At 39.2% G+C, this 21,186-nt stretch overlaps 3 protein-coding genes across 6 annotated transcripts; 1 reads left to right on the forward strand and 2 right to left on the reverse strand.

Moving 5' to 3' along the window:
* Nucleotides 1–2,598: 2,598 nt before the first annotated feature.
* LOC114863048 (C-type lectin domain family 4 member M-like) lies at nucleotides 2,599–7,392 on the reverse strand. Its single transcript, XM_029163869.3, has 7 exons — nucleotides 7,200–7,392; nucleotides 5,085–5,195; nucleotides 4,693–5,004; nucleotides 3,639–3,707; nucleotides 3,321–3,463; nucleotides 2,887–2,987; nucleotides 2,599–2,746 (listed from the first exon to the last, which is right to left on the reverse strand). The coding sequence occupies exons 1-7, from the start codon at nucleotides 7,375–7,377 to the stop codon at nucleotides 2,599–2,601; spliced, it is 1,062 nt and encodes a 353-aa protein (XP_029019702.2). The 5' UTR covers nucleotides 7,378–7,392.
* A 4,681-nt stretch (nucleotides 7,393–12,073) lies between these two features.
* LOC114863110 (C-type lectin domain family 4 member M-like) lies at nucleotides 12,074–15,137 on the reverse strand. Of its 3 annotated transcripts, none has more exons than XM_029163981.3 (8): nucleotides 14,997–15,137; nucleotides 14,707–14,796; nucleotides 14,513–14,575; nucleotides 13,820–13,861; nucleotides 13,630–13,692; nucleotides 13,282–13,424; nucleotides 13,106–13,206; nucleotides 12,074–12,994 (listed from the first exon to the last, which is right to left on the reverse strand). In XM_029163981.3, the coding sequence occupies exons 1-8, from the start codon at nucleotides 15,085–15,087 to the stop codon at nucleotides 12,841–12,843; spliced, it is 747 nt and encodes a 248-aa protein (XP_029019814.1). In that variant the 5' UTR covers nucleotides 15,088–15,137; the 3' UTR covers nucleotides 12,074–12,840. The 3 variants fall into 3 exon arrangements, with proteins under 3 accessions (XP_029019814.1, XP_029019822.1, XP_029019791.1); XM_029163989.3 differs by having other exon boundaries at nucleotides 13,106–13,191; nucleotides 14,707–14,799; nucleotides 14,997–15,136; XM_029163958.3 differs by having other exon boundaries at nucleotides 14,707–14,799; nucleotides 14,997–15,136.
* A 1,378-nt stretch (nucleotides 15,138–16,515) lies between these two features.
* On the forward strand, nucleotides 16,516–19,390 carry LOC114863101 (CD209 antigen-like protein C). Of its 2 annotated transcripts, XM_029163947.3 has the most exons (6): nucleotides 16,516–16,736; nucleotides 17,664–17,750; nucleotides 17,851–18,042; nucleotides 18,129–18,292; nucleotides 18,366–18,472; nucleotides 18,560–19,390. In XM_029163947.3, exons 1-6 carry the CDS (start codon nucleotides 16,664–16,666, stop codon nucleotides 18,699–18,701), a joined length of 765 nt encoding a protein of 254 aa, XP_029019780.1. In that variant the 5' UTR covers nucleotides 16,516–16,663; the 3' UTR covers nucleotides 18,702–19,390. The 2 variants fall into 2 exon arrangements, with proteins under 2 accessions (XP_029019780.1, XP_055365501.1); XM_055509526.1 differs by lacking the exon at nucleotides 17,664–17,750.
* Nucleotides 19,391–21,186: the final 1,796 nt, after the last annotated feature.

Consider the following 21,186-nt stretch of genomic DNA (forward strand, 5'->3'; position numbering starts at 1 on the left):
ATTACATGGTTTTTAAATAAAATTTAGCACCTACAGTATGTTCAAATTCACCAAGTAGATAAAACCCAACTCTGTTGTGGCAGCACATATGACCATTACACTCGCGGGTAAAGTGTTGCTTATGTCTATGCAACTATGTGTGTGTCAAGTCTTCTCAAATCACTAGACAATAGTAAGCAGTAAAGAACAGTAGAATTATATTGCTGAATCTGAAAAAATATAAAATATAAATATCAAGAAAGCAGGATTTATGCTATTATCAAAGAAAAAAATCATCTGTCATCTGGTACATGTACAAACATGCCCTGCAAACCCTGTTTTGCAAGTCATAGTTTTACTTCACATTACTGTCTTCACATACAGTATTAAATGCACACATCAGTGCTTTTTTTGCATATGTACGTTACCTGACAGTGTAGGTCCAGTTGTGTCGGTCTCCACAGAGTAACATGCGTCTTCATTTTGATAAATATTGTCTGAAATCTTCACTCTTTCCCACTTGATGTGAGGTCCTGATGGTCCCTCGACATTGGCATAAACATCCTGTTTATCCATTGTGTTCAACTTTGCTGTCAGCTCAGTTAGATCTCTACATAACTTAATAAAAAAAGGTCAACACATTTACGCCACTGTTAACAGGAAACGTGAGTTGGTGAAATGCATCGCATTTGTGGTTGTCACAGTGATGCCTGCAGTGAGTTTCAGCAAGTCAATGTGTTCTCATATTTTGGTTGGACTGGTCATGCTGGGTAAAAAAGATGAAAAGAGCCAGTTGAAATTGTTCAAGTTGCAGTTTCAAGTCATGCAGTAACATTAACACTACTGTCTATTACAATAATGAAACCTAAGCCAAGAGCAGCACATTATTAATTATCACTGTATGAACAATAGAACCCACAGTACATACATCTTTTATTTCCTGCTGTTATGAAGTGAACAGGAACTTGTGTAGGGGTGAGAGTTATTCTGCTGACATGTACTAGTTTCCTTTTGTAAGTGTAAGAAAATAACTTCCTTCCACACGTCTAAAACAATTTCAGACATATGTGGGCTCGAAGGAAGCTGCAAGTGCACACAGATCTGGATTATTATTTATATAAAAAGATTCCTAATAGTTATTGTCTTAGTTTGAGATGCATTGTTTGTAAATGTAAAAGCAAATGTAAAGGTACATACAAAGTAGGTTTCAGAACCAAACTGAGATGATACATTACATGTACTGTATATACAGTATGAAACTCAGGAACTTTCATGACTTGTTCTTTTTAAAAAACTATTCTATTTTTTAAAAACAAAGCAAAACCTTCTAAGTTAGTTACTGTATCTAAGTTATGCCGTATCTTATTAGAAACTCAGCATTCTTGTTGATTTCTGTAAATTGTGATGCTTTCTCTTTTGCTTTGTAATATTTTTCCATCTGTTTAGGGAACTGCTTACTATGAATTTGCTGATTTGAGAAAAATGTTTTATCCATTAAGGGAGTCTTCATTTGAGATTAGTCTCAAATTTGAGAAGATGTCATTCAAGAAATGTTGAGTGCATGGCTTATGGAGTACGATGACTAGGCAGAGAATTACTGGTCATAGAAGGCATCATTTTAAGGTGTCAAAGGACTTCTTTGTCAGTCCAATTTCCAGGTGCTTTTTTTTAGAAACATCATTAAAACGTGAAAGCAGCCTAACAGATTCCTTCAGTGTAACTCTATAAAAAGTTTGCATATTCCTGTCTCACATTTTTCACATTAAATATAATAAAGCAGTCTAAGACTTGACCGTAGAAGAATATGCTAATTGCAGTGAGATGACTTCGAATAAACTTCTGACAGATGACAGTGCATCTGCACTAAAACATTACAGTAGGTCAAAAACTGTAAAAGCAAGTTGGCAGGTATGTGACAAATAGTTGTGTAACTAATCTTAATTGGAGTTAGTAACGGCCAGCTAGTTAGTTCAGCAAGCCTTTTTTTTGTCTGCTACTTTGCATTGTTGTATGTTTCATTATATGCATAGAATAAACAATAAAAGGACGTTGTCTTGGTTTCATTCACACAGTTGGCTTCCTCTCGGCAGCTTCCTCTCAGCTTATTCCAACCAGAGAGAGGGAATGCCCTTGAGCCAACAACAAGTGAAATCAACACTAAACTCTTACATTTGCACAGCCCTCTGTTACTGTCTATGTCTGTTTCCTTTGCAGTCTGTACAGACTGAAAGCCTGGTCTTAATCAGAATGCGTCAGCGTTTCCTCATAATTGCACCTGTATAATGTGGTTGTTACAGATGATGCATTTCTGCTCACTCACTGCAGTGTTGAGAGGTGTTTTTTTTATTTCAAATTATATCACAGAATGCATCATATGATCTATTACAGACATTTCATCTGCTGTAGGCAGGTTTCCTCATAATTATACTTATGTGGTTGTTAGCGATGATCCATTTCTGCTCACTCCAGACAACTGCAGTTTACAGAGGTCGTGCAGACTAAGACTCAATAGAACAAGTGCTGAGAAAATGATTAACACTCAGTAGCGTGTACTTTTTAGTTAGAACTACAGTACAGTATATCACAGAATGCATCATATGATCTATTACAGATCTTAACTTATAAAGACATTCTCTTTTCACAAATCCAGAGTTTTTCTTTTTCGCACGTGTCGTCATTCCAGCTATCTTCTCCGCTATGGTACCCAGTGACTGCACAGTCTTCATTAATGCCAAAAAAGCTGTTGGGCTCATTGGGGCCCCAGAAGCTGACAATGAACACAGAAAGGTTTTTAACAAGGAGCACAAAGTTGAGCGTCACAGAAATCAGCCAAATGAAACCAGGACCAGACCGAGACCAGGTATGATTTTTACACAGTTCAACTTAATAGAAAAGTACTGTGTGAACCTTGTGGTCAGCCGAGTCCCATCCACCCATTTCCACACTCCCTCCGTTTCTCTGTCGGTCAGTCCGATCCACATGACCTTTCCGAACTTTTGAACAAAATCCTTGAATACAAAGGCAAACATCAGTTTATTATATAACTAAAACAGTTGACTTTAGCACACACACAACCATGCACGCACACACACATCCTTGTACTTATTGTGCTGTATCCTAATCCTAACCATCACAAATAAAGGCAGATGTCTCACCTTTGTTCTAACTCAATTGTAACCTCAGCCCTAAAATAAATCGTGACCCACAAAAAGGCCTTTAAAAAGTGTTTTGGTTCTCACTTCCACACACACACACACACACACACACACACACACACACACACACACACACACACACACACACACACACACACACACACACACACACACACACACACACACCTGTTCTTCCTTGCTGCTGATAATGATCAAATCTGTGTTCTTCTGCTGACAGTCTTCTCTACTTTGTTTCCAGGTTTTCATGTTTGAAGAGATATAATAGAAACTACGGCCGAAATAGATCCATTCACGTTGGATATAATAATCTGTGGATACACAAAAAGAAATTAATGTCAATATCAGATTTGTCCAAGAGAAAAGAGAAAATGTTGTTGTAGGTTGTTACCGGGTTCACAAGGTATAGAAAAAGTATAAATGGTTGGATTTAGTAAAATGTTATCAATACAGCTTTTGACTCCATCCTGAAGATTGGAAACTTACTGAAGGCATCCAGCTTCCTCTTCAACTGTCCTAGCTCTCTCTCCTGAGTCAGAATTTTCTGCTGTAAAGCTAAGATATTTAAACAAGAGCATTTATATAAGAATAATAATAAATAATTAATACACAAGTTTTAACACAATTTCTTTCTTTCTTTCAATTTCTTTCTGCTGATACCCTCCGGGTTTCGCCACAGCAAATGATTTGCATAATAGATTTGGCAAGTTTTTATGCTGGATGCCCTTCCTGACGCAACCCACTGAACCCATTGCACCAGGAAATCTAATTATTTAAAATGTGAAGTTTAACATGTGGTGTAGTCATCTACATGTAGTCATCTGATTTTACAATAACTAGGACGAAGATGTTTCACTGGCCGTGGGAAAAAAAATCACTTCCATTAACTACCAGTGTACCAGTATTTCCAAACTGGCCCCTACTGGGATTCCGTTTATCACCCCCTTACAGTACATGTACTCCTTTGCTTCTGTCCCACTCTAACCACCTTTGTACCTTTGTAACCTTCACCTTTTCCACTACACTGCACTGACGTCTCTCGCTTTCCTCACTTGTGCCTCATCTTTGCACTCAATCAACAAATTACCATCACTCAATGTCCTTGCATACTTTATGTCTCCAACTTTGTTTCTAAAAGTTTCATTAGTCTTACTGGGCCCATCTCCTCTATTCCTCCTTCCACTCCAAACCGCATTACAATATTAATTGCTTGCTCACTTTCCCGTCTCATCTCCTCTACTCCTGCAGATTCCTCTGCTTTTGATGAATCCATTGTCTTTTTCCTTTTCCTCTGTTACACTGCAGCTAGACTTTTTTAGTTTTGTTAGTTCCACAGCTTGGTACAATAGCACGTTATAACAGTTTTTTTACTGTATATTAAATTTATCAATTACTTACCACCATGATGTCTAAAAGGTTTCTGTTAATATATAATTGTTTTGGGGTTCCTTTGAAGAAGGGTAAGAGGTATTTTATATGCTATATACTGTAGGTAAAGGAGCATTGCAATGTACACAGAAAAAAAGAAAGAAATACTTACTCTCACGTTGTCTCTCTTCTAAGACTTTGTCTCTACTCAGGTTGTTGTAACTGGTCTGTAACTGGCCTATTTCTTTAATCAGGTTGTTGTAACTGGTCTGTAACTGGCCTATTTCTTTAATCAGGTTGTTGTAATTGGTCTGCAACTGGTCTTTTTCTTTAGTCAGGTTGTTGTAACTGGTCTGTAACTGGTCTTTCTCTTCTCTCAAGTTGTTGTAACTGGTCTGTAACTGGTCTTTTTCTTTATTCAGGTTGTTGTAACTGGTCTGAAACTGGATTCTCTTCATTTCCCACTTTGAGCTTCTCTCATTGTCTGTTGGCACATAAACAGCAAAAAAACATTGTTAACCATCACCACCCACTGGTTTATCAGTTTGCTAACGGAGTACTTACATAAGACTGACACCGTTATGAGTCTGACCAGCAGGAGGAGACACAGCACACCCAGAATCACTGTGGGGGTTCTATAAGAACAGTTTGTTACTGTGCTGCTTTCCTCAAGAGCTGAAATGAGAAGATAGGAATTTTGATGTATTTATAGTCTGCTTTTATTATTCTTCAGTTTAAAAGAAAGATAAAAAATTCCAATACAAAAGAACATGAAAGATTTTTTACATGAAAAGGTTAAACAGTTAACTAAGCAATATAACTTTAACTGAATAAACTGCCTAACAAAGACGAACTAACCTAAGGAAAGGGGGAATATATTATTGCACAGTATATGTTATTCTGTGCAATAATTATTATTTTTACTGGCTTCACGACCGAACACGGCCAAGATGTTTACACCGGGCACATCTGTCTGAAAGCTGTTGATTCTTGCGTGTTGTATGCGACCTAAGGTATTGCTATGCGTTAGCGTTGAGACTCTTCAGCGTGCTCTCACTCCATTTACAACTTAAAACACTCAAATATTGTGCATTTGATCTGATTGCCTCAAGGCTTTATGATATCCTCCACACTATGCACTTGAACATAAAGTTCTTCCAACAAATCAAGGAAGAAATATGCTTCTGATCAAAAGATATTGGCATCAATCACTTTTTGGCAACGTGAAAATGCCATCATACTACATCTACTGGCCTCAGACAGGTACAGTAAGTGGTCAAACAGAGTGAACGCTTATTAACACTGTTACTTCAACCAAGCTGAAGACAATGGAGTTAAAATGAGGCAGAAATAAGCATATCAAAATATATTGGCGATAATCACTTTTTGGCTACTTGAAAGAGCATTTTACTGGTATTATTGGTCTCAGACAGGAACAGACAGTGGTCAAGTGAGCTGGATGGTCATTAAATCTATTATTATAACTCAGCAGAGCTCCATGAACTTAAAATAGGGGGGAATAAAGCTTTCAGTATAAACAGATTGCCACTTTGTGGCAACATAAAACCATCATGCTGCTGGTTCTACTGGTCTTAGGCAGGGACAGACAAATATCAAATGGACTGGATATTTATTACATCTGTAAATATAACAAAGCAGAGCACAGTGTATTTAAGATAAGGCAGAATTAAGCTTTTGATCAAAAGCTTTGGCTCGAATAATCACGTTTTGGAAACATGAAAGCATCTTACTGGTTTAACTGGTCTCATACAAATATTAAAAGTGGTAAAACAACTCTGTGTCACTCGAAAAATCTCAATCAGACACAAAATGTGTAAGAGCAAACATGTTGATGCAATAATGAGTCGCAGATCTGAGTCCTAGAGTCATGTCAGTTCAATAGTCACGATCGACGATCGCTGTAAAGAGAATTACGATGATTATTTCGGTCGTTCAAACAAAATCTAAAAGGCGTGGCCTCACTACGACCACTAGAAAAGGTGTAGCGGATAATATTTAGTTAATTTAAATTATGGCTTTTTGAAACCGAATAAGCAGCTGTAGTCCTACACAAACGAGCCAAACGCCCTAACGAGGCGATTTCTAACAGACAGTCACTTTTTGGCCCGACACCTGCAGCAGCTCCCTCCCCCCACGAGGAAAACGTCAACGAAACAGCGAAAGAAAGACAGAGAAAGTGTTTGACAAAGTAATTGTAAGGCCGTTTAATTCTGATTATTTCAGTTAAAAAAATTCAGAAAATACGGTAGGATCTACTTGGTGTAAGTAGACTAAAAACTACCCCCCCCCCCCGTTGTGGCAGCACGTGACCATGACACTCCGCGTTAAAGTGGCCTAATCTTATTTCTATATATATATAATCTATATATTTATGTTATTTCCCCCAAAAAGTAATTTCTTAATTTCTTGTTCTTTGGACAATAGTAAGCAGTAAAGTACAGTTGAACTACAGTATATGGCTGAATCTGAAAAAATGTCAAATATAAATATCAAAAAAGCAGGATTTGTGCTATTATATAAAAGTAGAAGATCGTGTGTTCTTTATACATACTCAGAAATACGTACTCTGCAAACCCTGTTTTGGAAGTCATAGTTTTACTTCACATTACTGTCTTTACGTATTTAATGTGCAGTGCTTTATTTGCATATGTACGTTACCTGCAGGTCCAGTTCTGTCGGTCTCCACAGAGCAACATGCATCTTCAGTTTGATAAATATTTTCTGAATTCTTCACTCTTTTCCACTTTATATGAGGTCCTGATGGTTCCTCTGCACTGGCATAAACATCCTGTTCATCCATTGTGTTCAGCTTTGCTGTCAGCTCAGTTTGATCCATGATGAACAAGGACCCTTTTATAAGAAAAGGGCCAACACATTCACTTGTGACTGGAAACGTTGAGTTGGTGAAATGCAGATCTCATTTAAATACAGTACTTGTGGTTGTCACAGTGTCTTTTGCAGTGAGTTCCAACAAATGATTGTGGCCATGTGTTGGTTGGACTGGATGTACTGGGTTAGAGCAGAATAGCACCAGTTTAAATTTGTCCACCATCTGGAAGAAAACAGCTGCACCAGGATGCAGGATGGGCAAAGAAAGATACCAGGTCACCAGAAAGTAGAGAAGTGGCAAAGAGACACTTGAAATTGTTCAAGCTGCAGCTTCAATTCTAGCAATAACTTAAACACTAGTGTCCATTAATGTAACCTAAACCAAGAGCAGCAAATAATTAATGATCACTGTATGAACGATAGAACCTACTGTACAGTACATATTTTATTTCCTGCCGTGAGGGTTTCTCTAGTGACAGGTACTAGTTTCCTTTTGTGGGTACATGGGTAGATGTAAGAAAGTAACTTCCTTCAACACAATTTAGACGAATGTGGGTTCAAAGGAAGCCACACAAACACACAACTCTGGATTATTATTTATATAAAAGAATTCCTAATACTTGTGTTAGTTTGACTAGCACTGTTTTACAAAGTAGGTTTCTGAACTAAACTAAGATGATACAGTACATGTACTGTACAGTACATACAGTATGAACCTCAGGAACTTTCATGACTTGTTCTATTGGTATCTTTAAAAACAAAGCAAAATTTGAATTCTTTGTCTCAGCATTCTTGTCAATATTTGAAAAATGTGATGCTTTCTCCTCTGCTTTATAATAGTTTTCCATGTGTGTGGGGAAGTGCTTGCTATGAAATTGGAGAAAAATGTTTTATCCCTTAAGGGAGTCTTCATTTGAGCCATAAGGTGTGCAAGTAATTCAAGAAATGTTGAGTGCATGGCTTATGGAGTACGATGACTAGGCTGAGAATTACTGGTCATAGCTGTGACGTTCTGCCTCCGCGCCGCTAGGGGCGCTCCTGGGGTTTTGATGTGGGTCTGTGGTGGAGGTTAATTTCCTTTTTGTAATTAGTTGACCCACCTGGTTGTGTTAGTATTTAAGGGATGTTTTTTGTTTCACTCATTGCTGGTGTGTACGCGTGGTTCAGCTGGATGCTACACCATTGTTACGTTAAGGAGAGATGCAAAAGAGTTTTTGGTTCTTGTTTATGTCCTGTCCCACCACGTAAGTTTTTGTGAGTGTCTTATGTTTAGATCTTATGTGTCATGTTTAGGACTTCTGCCCGTAGTGTACGGAGCGTTTAGTTTTACTAGTGAGTTTAGGTTATGAAATATGTTTTCCTGCATTGCAGTGATTTTTGGTTCTTCCCTTTTGTGTTGAACTGTGTCCTGCATCGCAGTGAGTTTATGTTGTGAGTGTATTTAATAAACCTTTATTGTTAATCATAGCTTCTTGTTGGGTCGTGCATTTGGGGTCTTCCCCCTCTCTTGTGTTCCCTGCGACCTGGTCTGCCGGTTGCGGCCAGGTGTCTGTGTGAGGGATTACACACAGTGCTGTGTGCTGGAAGCACGTCGGCCGTGGTGCCTGAAGCCTCCGCTCAGTGTGAGCGCGTTCTCCTCCCGGCTCCGTGAGAGCCGTAGTTCTCCCCGCTTGGAGCGGGTGCTGTCACCGCCTCTCTCCACCGCATTCCCTCTCCTGCCCCAGGGTTCCATCAAAGCCCCGTCGGTTCGGAACCGACGGGAGGAGTTAGTAGGTTCCCTGTCAAACCCCGCCGGTTCGGAACCGACGGGGCGAGTTTGTAACAATAGCATGCATGGGACCTAGTGAGAGTGGCCCTGATTTCATCTGATACATGTCTCACACTGGTCCTCGCCTGCCTCCTTGTCCTCTTCCATGGCCACGCCCACGTCCACGTCCATGTCCATGTCCACGACCAACTCCTCTCTCTTTGTCCTCCTCTCACTCTGACTCTCATTGCTTCTGTGTTTGCATAGTTCTCCACATGTCTGACTTGGGGCCTATTTGTAGCGCTGAAGCTCAGACTGATCGATGACAGTGCTCAAAAGCAGTGCTCATCTTGCAACTGTACTGTATCAGTTTCCAGATGTTTCACAATAAGCATGTAACAAAAATGAAACCAAAGTGCAAAGTTGAAAATGTGTTTAATCTATGCTTACACTGTGTTTAACATTGTACTATGTAGTATTGAGGCTTTTGCCTGTGTATTCGCTTTTAGTGTAGCAATAGGCAACAACTGTAATAGTTAATATACAGTTTATAATATATAATATACATATACTAAGGCTGAGGAGACATTGCCCCCCCCCACCCTGAATGTCTTTTTGCAGTTAAAACTGGGTGGTGATCTCTCCACCAGGGCCAGTGGGCGGGGCCCCAGGCCCCAGTGAAAGAGCCCACCCCCGGCCCTAAATGTATGTGTATGTGGCTAAGTATGAGGAACTTTGGGAGATCGCCAGTTCACCGAGGGGTCCAGCAGACAAAGCCATCAATGTGATGAATGTGGAGAAAAGTAGTTGGGAAGCACGGCAAGGGTCCGCAGAGCCAGGTTCCCGACTGGCCCTGCTACCCATCCCACCGCCCCCCACCACCCCCAGCCAGGAAGAGATAGATGAGACCCGGGGAGCGCAGTACTACTGCCCAGGCACCACACGCAGCACAGCCAGTGTCAATGATGTTTTATTGTTGTTGATTTTATATAGAGGGTTTAACCATTTTCATTCTGCATCTCAGTGTGTTGTTGTACACAGGAAGCTCACCGTAACAACTTCAACCCTTCTCTCTAGGCAGAGCAGCAGTGGAGAAACTGTAAGCATGAACATCTCGCTCAAACTGGTTTTCCTTCCCAACCCAAGCCTTAGCTGCATCGTTGATATACACTGTTCTTTGAATTTGCACGTGCATGAGCTGAATTGCAGAGGCTGCACGACGCAGGAGCACAGACTGTCATGTTTCACGCCACGTCTTGTTGTCACGCCACATCCTGTTTTATTTTGTTAAACTTCCTGTTCCAGTCAGCTGTCACTTACCGGTTCCCAGTATCCACACCTGTCAGCAATCAGTAATCAGCACCAGTATATAGTCCCACCGTTCACAGACTCATGTTGCCAGCTTGTTAGTTCCGAACTCTTTCCAGCATTTCATGTACAGCTTCTCGTGTTTTGACCCTGATCGCCTTGACTATTGTTTCCTGCCTGAACCTTGTGTATACCGCCGCCTGTGAGAGAACCGTGACTGACTACCTGACCGTGAGTTTGCTTATCCCTGCCTGTACCTTAACCGAGACCTCCTGTGTAACGAACCTCGCTTGTTTACTGGACTGGAAACTGCCTGCTCCCTTTGGTATATCCCTGCCAAGCGTTGTGTATGACCTGGACTGTCTGACTCTGTTTTCTAAAATAAAACCTGTGTTAATCGTCACCTTGCCTCTGCGCTGTGCATGTGGGTCCGCCGCCTGCCCCAAGCCTGACACAGACCTTCATGATTGACTGTGGTCGATGTGGAGTCTGTGTGTGATAAAGATGACACTTAAGTGGAATGAAAACTGCGAGGTTTGTTACTGAATGTACTTGTTTACAGGCAGCGTGTGAGGATCATCTGTTGGAGCTGAAAGGAGAACTCAGGTGTTCTATTTCTTAGAATCTTTAATTTGGCTTTGTCAAAGGTTAATGGACATTAAAATGTCCATGAGGAGGGAAAGTCTGTAGTATATTTACGTACCCTAAAATATATTATTATTATTATTAGTAGTAGTATGCTGTGTCTACTGAATGGACAGTTTGTTCTGGTCAAGTTAACAGTTTGACTGTTCTATAACCCTTGTATTTTAGCAGTCGTTGTCTAAAGAATGTCTGGGATGGACTCCAGGAAACCGACATTTACTTTTGAGTACACACCTGTGTTGGCCAGTGGTATCGGGCCAGAAGTTAGAACGAAACCAGATGTCTCGCTGACGTAGGATCAGGGTCTATAAGCTTGTGCCTCAGAGGTGGTACAGGTGCTAGGGTAATTTCGTACTGGTCTTACTGGTTTCTAATAGTTAGGAACAGACAGTTTTCCTTTGGTCACAAAGCTAAAACAATGGCGTTTAGACTGTTTGAATGACATCTGTGTTTTGCAAAAGAGAGGAGAAAATGTGTCAGTCGAATGTAAAATAGAGTTTTACATTTTAGGTTTACATATTATTATTTAAAGTTTTTTCACCTTATGGAAACTTTGAAGTGATTCAGGCAGGAAGAGGACTCGCTACTTTTAGTTTATTTATTTGTTTTTATTGGACAGAACCTTGTGGCTGTTTTGAACAGTGCTGTATAGTTTTTTTAATGAAGAACATGAGGCCAAGCTTTTTGCTGCAAGTGTGAAACCTTTTTCATAGATTTCCAAGGTTGGATGCTGAGTTACAGTTTCTTTTCACAAATCCAGTACTGTTCATACTGTAGTAACATGGTTCTTCGTTCCAGTTGTTTTCCTCTTTATGCAGCTTCACTTCTCCGCAGTTTTCTTCTCTATATTGATAGTTTATATAGTTTATATTCAGTGAAAGTAGGACAATAAATACATTTCTACTCAGATTCTTTGGCAAAAGTAATTGTGCATTTTAATGATTGAACTGTGTGAACCTAGTTGTTAGTGGAGTCCCATCAACCCAGTTACACATGCCCTGTGTCTTAGTCAGTCCATCTTTATTTACTTTTATTATGTACAGATAATTATGTTAATACATAAACCCACTTCTCTACTGTTGATGATGGTCAGGTCTGCACCTCTCTGCAGACAGTCCTCTCTACTTTGATTGCACATCTTCAGAGTGATGCAGTCTGTCCAGTCACTTAGATTTGTATCTACTGTCTTTGGCAACTCTGAGCGTCATGTAACAAATATCCTGCAATCGAACGTTGGCATTTAAGCTGGCATTTCCTCTCAGAGGCCTTGACATGAGCAGTGAGATTTCAATCATCTGAGTGCTAAATATGTGTAATGTGTGAAAGATTGTGCATGTGGTCATTGGTGCAGCTCTCACAGGACTGCAGAGTTTATGCTATTGAAGTAGTACTGAATATATACAGGTACAACAGTGAAAGTCTGGTCTTTATCAGAATGTGTCAGTGTTTCCTCATAACTATACTTATGTGGTTGTTAGCGATGAACCATTTCTGCTCACTCCAGACAACTGCAGTTTAGAGAGGTCGTGCAGATTAAGACTCAATAGAACAAGTGCTGAGAAAATGATTAACACTCAGTAGCGTGTACTTATTAGTTAGAACTACAGTATATCACAGAATGCATCATATGATCTATTACAGACAATACATCTGCTGTAGGCAGGTGAATGCAGACATACAAAGAACACTCAGTCAGAACAGTCTTTGAAACACCAAACACAGCTTAGATTGACGTCTGTACAGCACAAAATGACTGCTGTGAATCTTAACTTATAAAGACATTGTCTTTTCACAAATCCAGAAGTTTTCTGTTGTGCACCGGTCGTCATTCCAGCTTTTTTCTCCACTATGGTACCCAGTGACTGCACAGTCTTCATTTCTGCCTTCATAACTGTTGGGCTCATCAGGGCCCCAGAAGCTGACACTGAACACAAAAAGAGCACAAAGCTCAGCGTTACACAGAAATAAAAATTGGACCAGGTTAAAGATTCACAGTAAACAATTCAACTTGACTTAATAGAAAAGAACTGTGAACCTTTTGGTCAGCGGAGTCCTATCCACCCATTTCCACACTCCCTCTGTTTGTCTGTCCGATAGTCCAATCCACATGGGACTTCGGAACTTTTGAAAGAAATCCTTGCATAAAAAGGCAAACATCAATTTGTTTTACTGTATAACTAAAGACTTTGACACACACACACACACACACACCTGTTCTTTCTTGCTGTTGATAATGATCAAGTCCACTTTCTTCTGCTGACAGTCTTCTCTACTTTGTTGCCAGGTTTTCATGATTGAAGAGATATAGTAGAAACTACCATTGAAATAGACCCATCCGTGTTGGGAATAATAAACTGTGGATATATAAAAACATATTAATGTTAATATCCAACTAGCCCAAGAGCAAAATCTGGTTAAAGTTGGTTACCAGGTTTATTAGGTTTTTGTCATATAATTCAAAAAACTACTACTATTATGCCAGAACTACTATAAATGGTTGGATTTAGTACAATGTTACCAATACTGCTTTTGACTCCATCCTGATGATTGTAAACTTACTGAAGTCATCCAGCTTCTTCCTCAACACATCTCTCTCCACAGCCAGGGAACTCTGCTGTAAAGCTGACATTTTTTTAACTCATTTGGTTTCTCAATAAAGCAACAAAGCTGCTATTTTACTCTGCAAGAGTTTCAAATGTTGATAGTCAAAAAATAGTTTAAAATAGAAGTTTATGTTTCAAAAACATACTCAGATTCCGGATCAACTCCTCCCTGTCGTCAGTTTGGTTCCCTGGTGGAGATGTCGAAACTTTAAGCCAAACCTTATTCAGTGTGTGTGTGAATGCTCATGTAAAATTGGATACAGCGTTATTTGTCATGTGTCACAATTTGTAATTTTTCTACAGTGTTACAATGAAATTTGTCCTCAGTACTTTGACCCACGTCCAGAGATAGCAGTGTGCTGCCACTAATGGTGCCCTCGGAGCTAATGCAAAGCATTGCTCAAGGACACAGCTGGTGGGATCAAACTACCACCCCCCAGGCCGATTTTCTACCCACTGAGTTTAGTTTTTGGACAGTTCGGTGCTCCAGCCTTGGGAGGCACTGTTGGGGTTTTGTCCAGTCTGGGGTTGATGTGTGTGGATGTGATGTGATGTCCTGCTCTTGTTTCCTGTTTCCTCTGATAATAATGTTCATCACTTACACCTGTTTCATGTTTCAGTAATTAAAGACTCATTTTACTTTATAAGGTAAAGTACATCCATATGCAATGCACAGACCTACATTGTCATTGTAGTTTCAGATCAGTTTTCTTGTGCGTGGGCAGTCCAAAGTGGAAACTAAATAATTGTACAATATTGCACATATACTCTCTTTTTGATCCTAATTATATATACTGTTTATAAATATATATAGCTTAATTAACTGTATTTAAATTTACCATCACTGATTTTCTTCATCCCCTTTGTTTCAGCAGTCAGATTTTGACAGTTGCCTTCAGCTCCTGGAGAGTTAATCAACAATATAATTCAGTTTAAACCGTTAATTTATATTTTAAATTAGCAGGGGTTGTAGAACCAAAAATATGCTTAATAATGGCAATGAATATATAAATGTACAATAATGACAACTTACGGAAAGCCAAATGTAGGAAAATGTTGAGAGCAACCTGAAGAAAACACAAGCCGCAAAAGCTCAGAGCAACCCATCGATGCCAGTTTTCCTCTGCTGGCAAAAATAACACACAAAGTGAAAACACACATTCCTTTGAAGCGTACAGAAAGGTGTACAGAAATATTTAATTAATGAATATGCTTACACAAAACTTTATATATAATATGTATGATTTAACAACATCAACATCAGAAACACAACTGCCTTCTGTTATAGTGTCATGAGCTCCCCCTTCAATGGCAATGTCTCACCAGGAGCTACAGCAGCAGCAGCTTTTCCCTCTTCACGTGTGGAACGGCTCATGGCCGAATTCGCAGCTGAAGCATCGGGGGCAGCGTCCATGAGGATCCCTGTTCGTAAACAACGGCTTGCTTAATGTCGGTGGTCGTTGTTAAACTGGTCACTGCTGTGTGATCTGCTTCTTCTCTATGTGAAGTTGAACTTTCACTTCCTTAATGTTTAGTAAAGTAACATAAATGAAGGACAATATTAATCTGAATGCCGTTATTGTAATTCATATTTTTCATATGTAATTTCATATTCATCAGTATGAAAACATATTCCCTGTTTGTGTGTATTCACTCTTCATTTGTATTTTTAGAGCTTGTTGATTTCTGTAATCAGGTTTGACGTCTTGACCAAAATGATTGTGCAATTTGATGTCATGATGTCTGGCCTGTCACTTCCGGTTTCCTTTCCTCATACGTCTGTTGTTTATTGGCTGCTGCTAAAGACAAACAGGCACTTTCTTTCTGCAGTCTGCCAAAATGGCAATAGTACAATTCTAACATAAAAAATGGGCAGGCATAGAGCCTTCATGGTTTGGGTTTTGGTCCCGGTGACAGTATTTTAATTTCTCCTCATGTAAAAATGTTGACATTATACATGTAGCGAGAACAACTACACGTTTTGTGGCAGAGGAAGCTGATGTTTAATAAACGTGTATATATGTATTTTTGTGTGGTTTTATCGTCACACTTACAGTACCAACGTGAGTCAACTTCTTCTTCAGCTCCTCTCTCTCCTCAGTTACATTTTTTAAATTTATCCTCGAGGTCAGAAGACGACTCTCAACTGATTTCAAAGCAAGCAGCCGTCAGTTGTTATTTTTGTTTCAATTCTTTACTTACTCTTTCATCATTCTTAGCAAATAATGGTAAAGTGAAGATCCAGTTAAAAACAGCCCAGACATAAAGATGCAGGACACTGTTGAGAGCAACTTGTACGATACATAAGAGTCCGAAGCTGACAGCCACCAGCCTGTAGACGTTTCTCCCTGAGAGTCACATGTCAGTTACACAACTTTTAATAAAATAAGTAAACCATAAATGTGCATTAAGGAGCCTGTACAGCTCATAATAAAGTAGTCAGTGAGTTTACCTTTAGCTTCAAATATCTCATGCACACATGGCTGGTTATTCTTCCACATTTTGTCTTGACCCACACAACATTTGACAATCTTTGAGGCACAATTAGATGCGTTCAAGGAGCCATATGAAAAGCAGAAATGAATAACACAAATGTCATCAGAACGTTCCGTCATTGCAACATATCTCGGTTCCGTATCAACGCTGTGACCCAATGATGTGTTGTAACACAAAGGGGATCTACAGTATGTCCTACAGCAGCGTGCACATGACATAAACACTGTCATCTGATATATTTTGGCAGATATATACAGTGGTGGGACAATATATATTTTCAATAAAGGTTTATAATTACACAAGAAAACTGAAAAGCACAATGAATTTTTGCCTTGACACAAATTTGACAGGAGAAATAGTTTCTTCTCTTACGGTTGGATCTTTAAACTCCACCGCTATGTCGTAATGTCAGCATTAGGGCACACACACAAAGAGACGACACACAGTTGTCAGATTTGAAGAGCTCCTCATAAGCTGTTCAGTCAGTCGGCAGGATGACTAAAACAGAAATACCAGAGTATGTTAATGAGAAACCAAGACCCGAGCAGAAGCATCACAGCAACACAGGTAATAACACAAATCAATTGAATTGAATTCATTCATTATGTTAGTTTTTTTTTTTTTAGCTTATGCTAACTAATGTCACCTTTCTGTAAATGTCACATGTTTGTCTTGTTTTAGTTCAGGTCACTAGCAAGATATATTAATCAAAAAAATGTTTGAATTTAGCCTTTAAAAGCAATAAACACTTCTGGTTATAGCCATTAATAACTATAACTTTCTCTGCAACTATAAGGGATATTTGAATGCATTTGGTGTCATTTTATAAAATAAGATAAGATAAGATATAAGTCTTATACCGTTTTGAACAAATGTTGCACAGATAATTTGTTATTTGTTGCACATTGTGTAAATATGGAGTAGACAATTCATAATTCACAGAGTTTGCACAAATATTGTGCAGAGCAGGTTACTACAGTATATAAACCACTGATGCAGTGGGTGAGTGAAAGTAGCGGGACGTGGTTAACACTTCTTCATTGTACAGTCTGACAGCAGCAGGCAGGAAAGATCTGCGGAATCTCTGCTTCACACAGTGAGGTTGGATTAGTCATGTCATATAGTATTTTTTTGTTTATTACTGCCTTAAAACCAAATAATGTATTGCCGTGTTTGCTGCATGAAAGACATTTATAAAGCATTGTAGACAGGACTCTACTGTTTGAGTTGATATATGACATGTCTATATTCCCCTTATAGTCAGTGCATGCTAAATCCTTCAAACCACAAAGGGACTAATCTGACGTCTCAGAGGGACCCGACTGGTTTCTTATGGGGGTTTATTAGGCAACCACAGATGCTCAGTGTCAACGGTCTAACTGAACCCCCCCCCCTTTACCCCCCAAGTGGAACCGACACTCATACGCAACCATGGTTGCGTTGTGGTGGCTGTATTAAACCTATTGCTGATCATCTGTTTTGGTAACTGTGTAGAAAGAAGAACCACCAAGCTGGTGGTCTACAGCTTTGCTGCCCTGTGTTTCATACAAGCTGCTCTCAATGTTTCTTTACGACTCACTTGTGAGTAAGGTGTCCTCTGTCTGAATATGTCTTTATATTATTTTATATATTTAAAAAATGAATTAGTTGATAAAGTAAAAATATTTTTTCCAATTCTCAGTGCACTTCAGCAAGTCATCAGCTTATTTAGGCTGCAACATAACTCACTGTGATGATGGAAATCAGACAGTGATGAACGAATGCAGCGGATTGAACAGAAACCGAGAATGTTTTGAAAACATGATCACTGAACTCACCAACATGATTCATATGACGGAAAATGAGAGGGAGAGGCTGAAAATACATTTGAGGGGTGAGGACAGATGCTTCGTCTATTTGTCCTTTAGAGCTATTGGAGGTCTCTGCAGCGGTCAATGTGTGACTTCTCTGATCGTGCAGACCTGGCTGCTTGTGCGCCCGCTCTGCGGTGTCCTGCAGGGTGGAGGAAGATCGAGTCCAGATGTTACTTCCTCTCTGTGGAGAGTAACACATGGGAGGAGAGCAGAAGATACTGCCAGCGTCAAGGAGCTGACCTGGTGGTGATCAACAGCGAGCGGGAACAGGTACAGTGAAGTAAATCAGTTTGTTTCCCATTGTTATGCTCAATAAAAGTTATGTTCTCTGTGATCTGAGCAGACATATCTTTACCGTCTGAATGGGGAAGATGTTCTCCTGTTCTGGATTGGTCTGAGGAAAGGGGGTAGGCTGTTCGAATGGGTAGACGGATCTGCACTGACAAAGGAGTAAGGACTTTATGATCAATAAGTTGACTTAAATCCGGCCTAAAAAGTCTGCCTTCAAACATAAATCACCTCCGCTGTATCTTCCAGGTACTGGCAGGATGGTGAGCCGAATCTTGCTGACAACGAGGACTGTGTGGAGTCGTACCACTTAAGGCCAGTGCTGAGCAACTGGAATGATGCCCCCTGTTCAAAAAGGCAGAGATGGTTATGTGAAAAAGATCCGTTTTAACAAGTGGATTTAATGGTGAATGGACGGGTGAACCTGAGGAAAATAGGGCTGGTCATTCGCCAGTGAGTTCAGAATCAGTAATGATGTCATTTCTTTTAATTAAATGTACTTTAAGTGCATATAAAATATTTACATATACAGTATTTCTCCACAGTCTTTATACATGTGAATGCTGGAATTTCTCCCATAGACTTTTAATGCATTTGTCTGTGAGACTTTTTTGGAGAAACACTCGAGTGACATTTTGAAATTGCGACTGTGGCCACAATTTTTAGTCTTCAAAACTTACACCAGCTCATTAAAGCCTTGGCATTCAAAACGTTGAGTTACTGTAGGTATTATGGTTTTGCTGTAAGAAACCTGTTTAGCAGCGGTACAACAGCGCAGCTGCACCTTTGACTGACAGGTCATTCTCCTGTTGCTCGGTGTAGTAACTCTATGCATATTACTGATTCGTTTATCACACTGTTTAATTGTTTAATAATTAATCACACGCTTCCTCTGAATCCTTTCAAAATAAAAGCACCAATCCAAATTTTTAGCTTTAATAGCACTATTTATGCTTTTGAATGGGTAATTATGAATCTGCAATGAGTCTATTTTACGATAAAGTAATTACTGGTACTGGTACACAAGCGTTCTGTAAATCATTTCAAAAAAAGAGCACTAAACTTAGTGCTACTAACTAAGCTCTAGCCTGCTTTTGTCTGTTTTTTTTTTGTTATTTACTGTAGGACTACTTAAAGAGCACTTATTCCTGTTTAGCAATTTAGGACACACACTTCCTCAAATTCCTTTCAAAATAAAAGCACCAATCTAATTAGCCTAAATATCACTTTTCTGCATTCGACTAGTCAATTACGACTAGTTAATGAAACTATTTACTGTTCAGCAATTACATGCATACACACTACCTTCAAAGCTTCAACTTTTCTCAATTTAAATTCAACAACTTGTTCTGCAGCAAATTTCAAATATTCAGCACTGTTTAAACAATTCCTAATTCTCGTTAGATACATCTTTAGATTTATTTACTGTATGATTTACATGCTTGAGCTTTTTTCATCTGTTTTAAATGTTTCAGCTCCTTTGAGCAATTCCTCAGCAATACATTTTACATTCTACAGTCACTATTAACATTTTGTTCTACTTGATAACATTTGCCAATAACGTTTTTTACACTGACACAGACTGTGCATTTGTTCTCAAAAGTAACTGTGAATTGAACAGGAACCTGTGTGGTGATGATGGGCTACTCTGCTTATCACCTACCAGTTTCCTCTTATAGTTGCATGAAAATAGCTCCCTTTTTAAGCTCATGCTCATCCAAGTGTACAAGAGAGGACACAGAAAAATCAAACTGAATAAACATGTTATTTACTATACATATCACATTTTATCACAGTTTTTTTTTCTATATCATAAGATTATGTGGTATATACAATAGGTAATTTTATTTGAGTATAGAGAGCTTGAGAACACAGGAACAAAGCAAAACCCTCTTTTTAACCCTCTAACATTTAAAGTTAGACCTGTTTTATTCTGCAGTGCTTAGTTCAACTGTGACGTCAGATGGAGATGTCAATCAACAGCTTCCTGTTATGTACATTATGTTTAGCCACTTTTGCTAAGTAGTTTAGTTTGTGTATGTGTGTATGTATGTATGTGTGTATGTGTGTATGTATGTATGTATGTATGTATGTATGTATGTATGTATGTATGTATGCGTGTATGTATGTGTATGTATGTGTATGTGTAGTCCCTTCTATAGATCTAGATCTATAAAGAAACTTTAATTTTGAATCGTTTGACTCAACATTTCTTGTCAATTTCTGTAAAGTGTGATGCTTTTACTTATGCTCTGTCATGTTTTTTATGTGTTTGGGGAACTGTTTGCTACAGATTTGGTGATTTGGGGAAAACATTCCAGAGCAGTTCTGTTCACAGTCCACAAAACATTTAAAAAGCTGGACTAGACAGTGGTGAGAGCAGCTCTGCTCTATGGGTTAGAGATGGTAGCAGTGAGAAGGAGATGGAGGCAGCAGAGATGGAAGTGCTTACCTAAAGGTAGAAGGTAAGGTAGAAGACCCGTGTGGTGGAAATTTCAAATCAACAAGCAGATAAGTATTGTCTTTTGTGTGAATTATTATAAAAATAAAAGAAAATAATAGGGAAAGCAAATCAAAAACATGGATGTTGATCGTGCACGTAAACAAACCAAAAACCAGCTGGGGAGATCATTGCAGACACCACGAAGGTGTGATGCAAAAAGCCCACGATCCTCAGGTTGTCTCTGCCTTTTAACCCCGTTTCTCTGGCCCCAGTGGAATGTCTGTCCGTACCAATAGAATTGTTTGTGCCGCCTTATCACCTTATCACAGCGCATTACCCTAAAATATACTAATTACCCTAAATTATTGTGTTTAGGACACTACTGTGCACATATTCTCGCACAGCTATACTGTACAGCCAACAAACTAAACAG

This window comes from Betta splendens, chromosome 1 (genome assembly GCF_900634795.4).
Source record: "Betta splendens chromosome 1, fBetSpl5.4, whole genome shotgun sequence".
Lineage (NCBI taxonomy): Eukaryota > Metazoa > Chordata > Actinopteri > Anabantiformes > Osphronemidae > Betta > Betta splendens.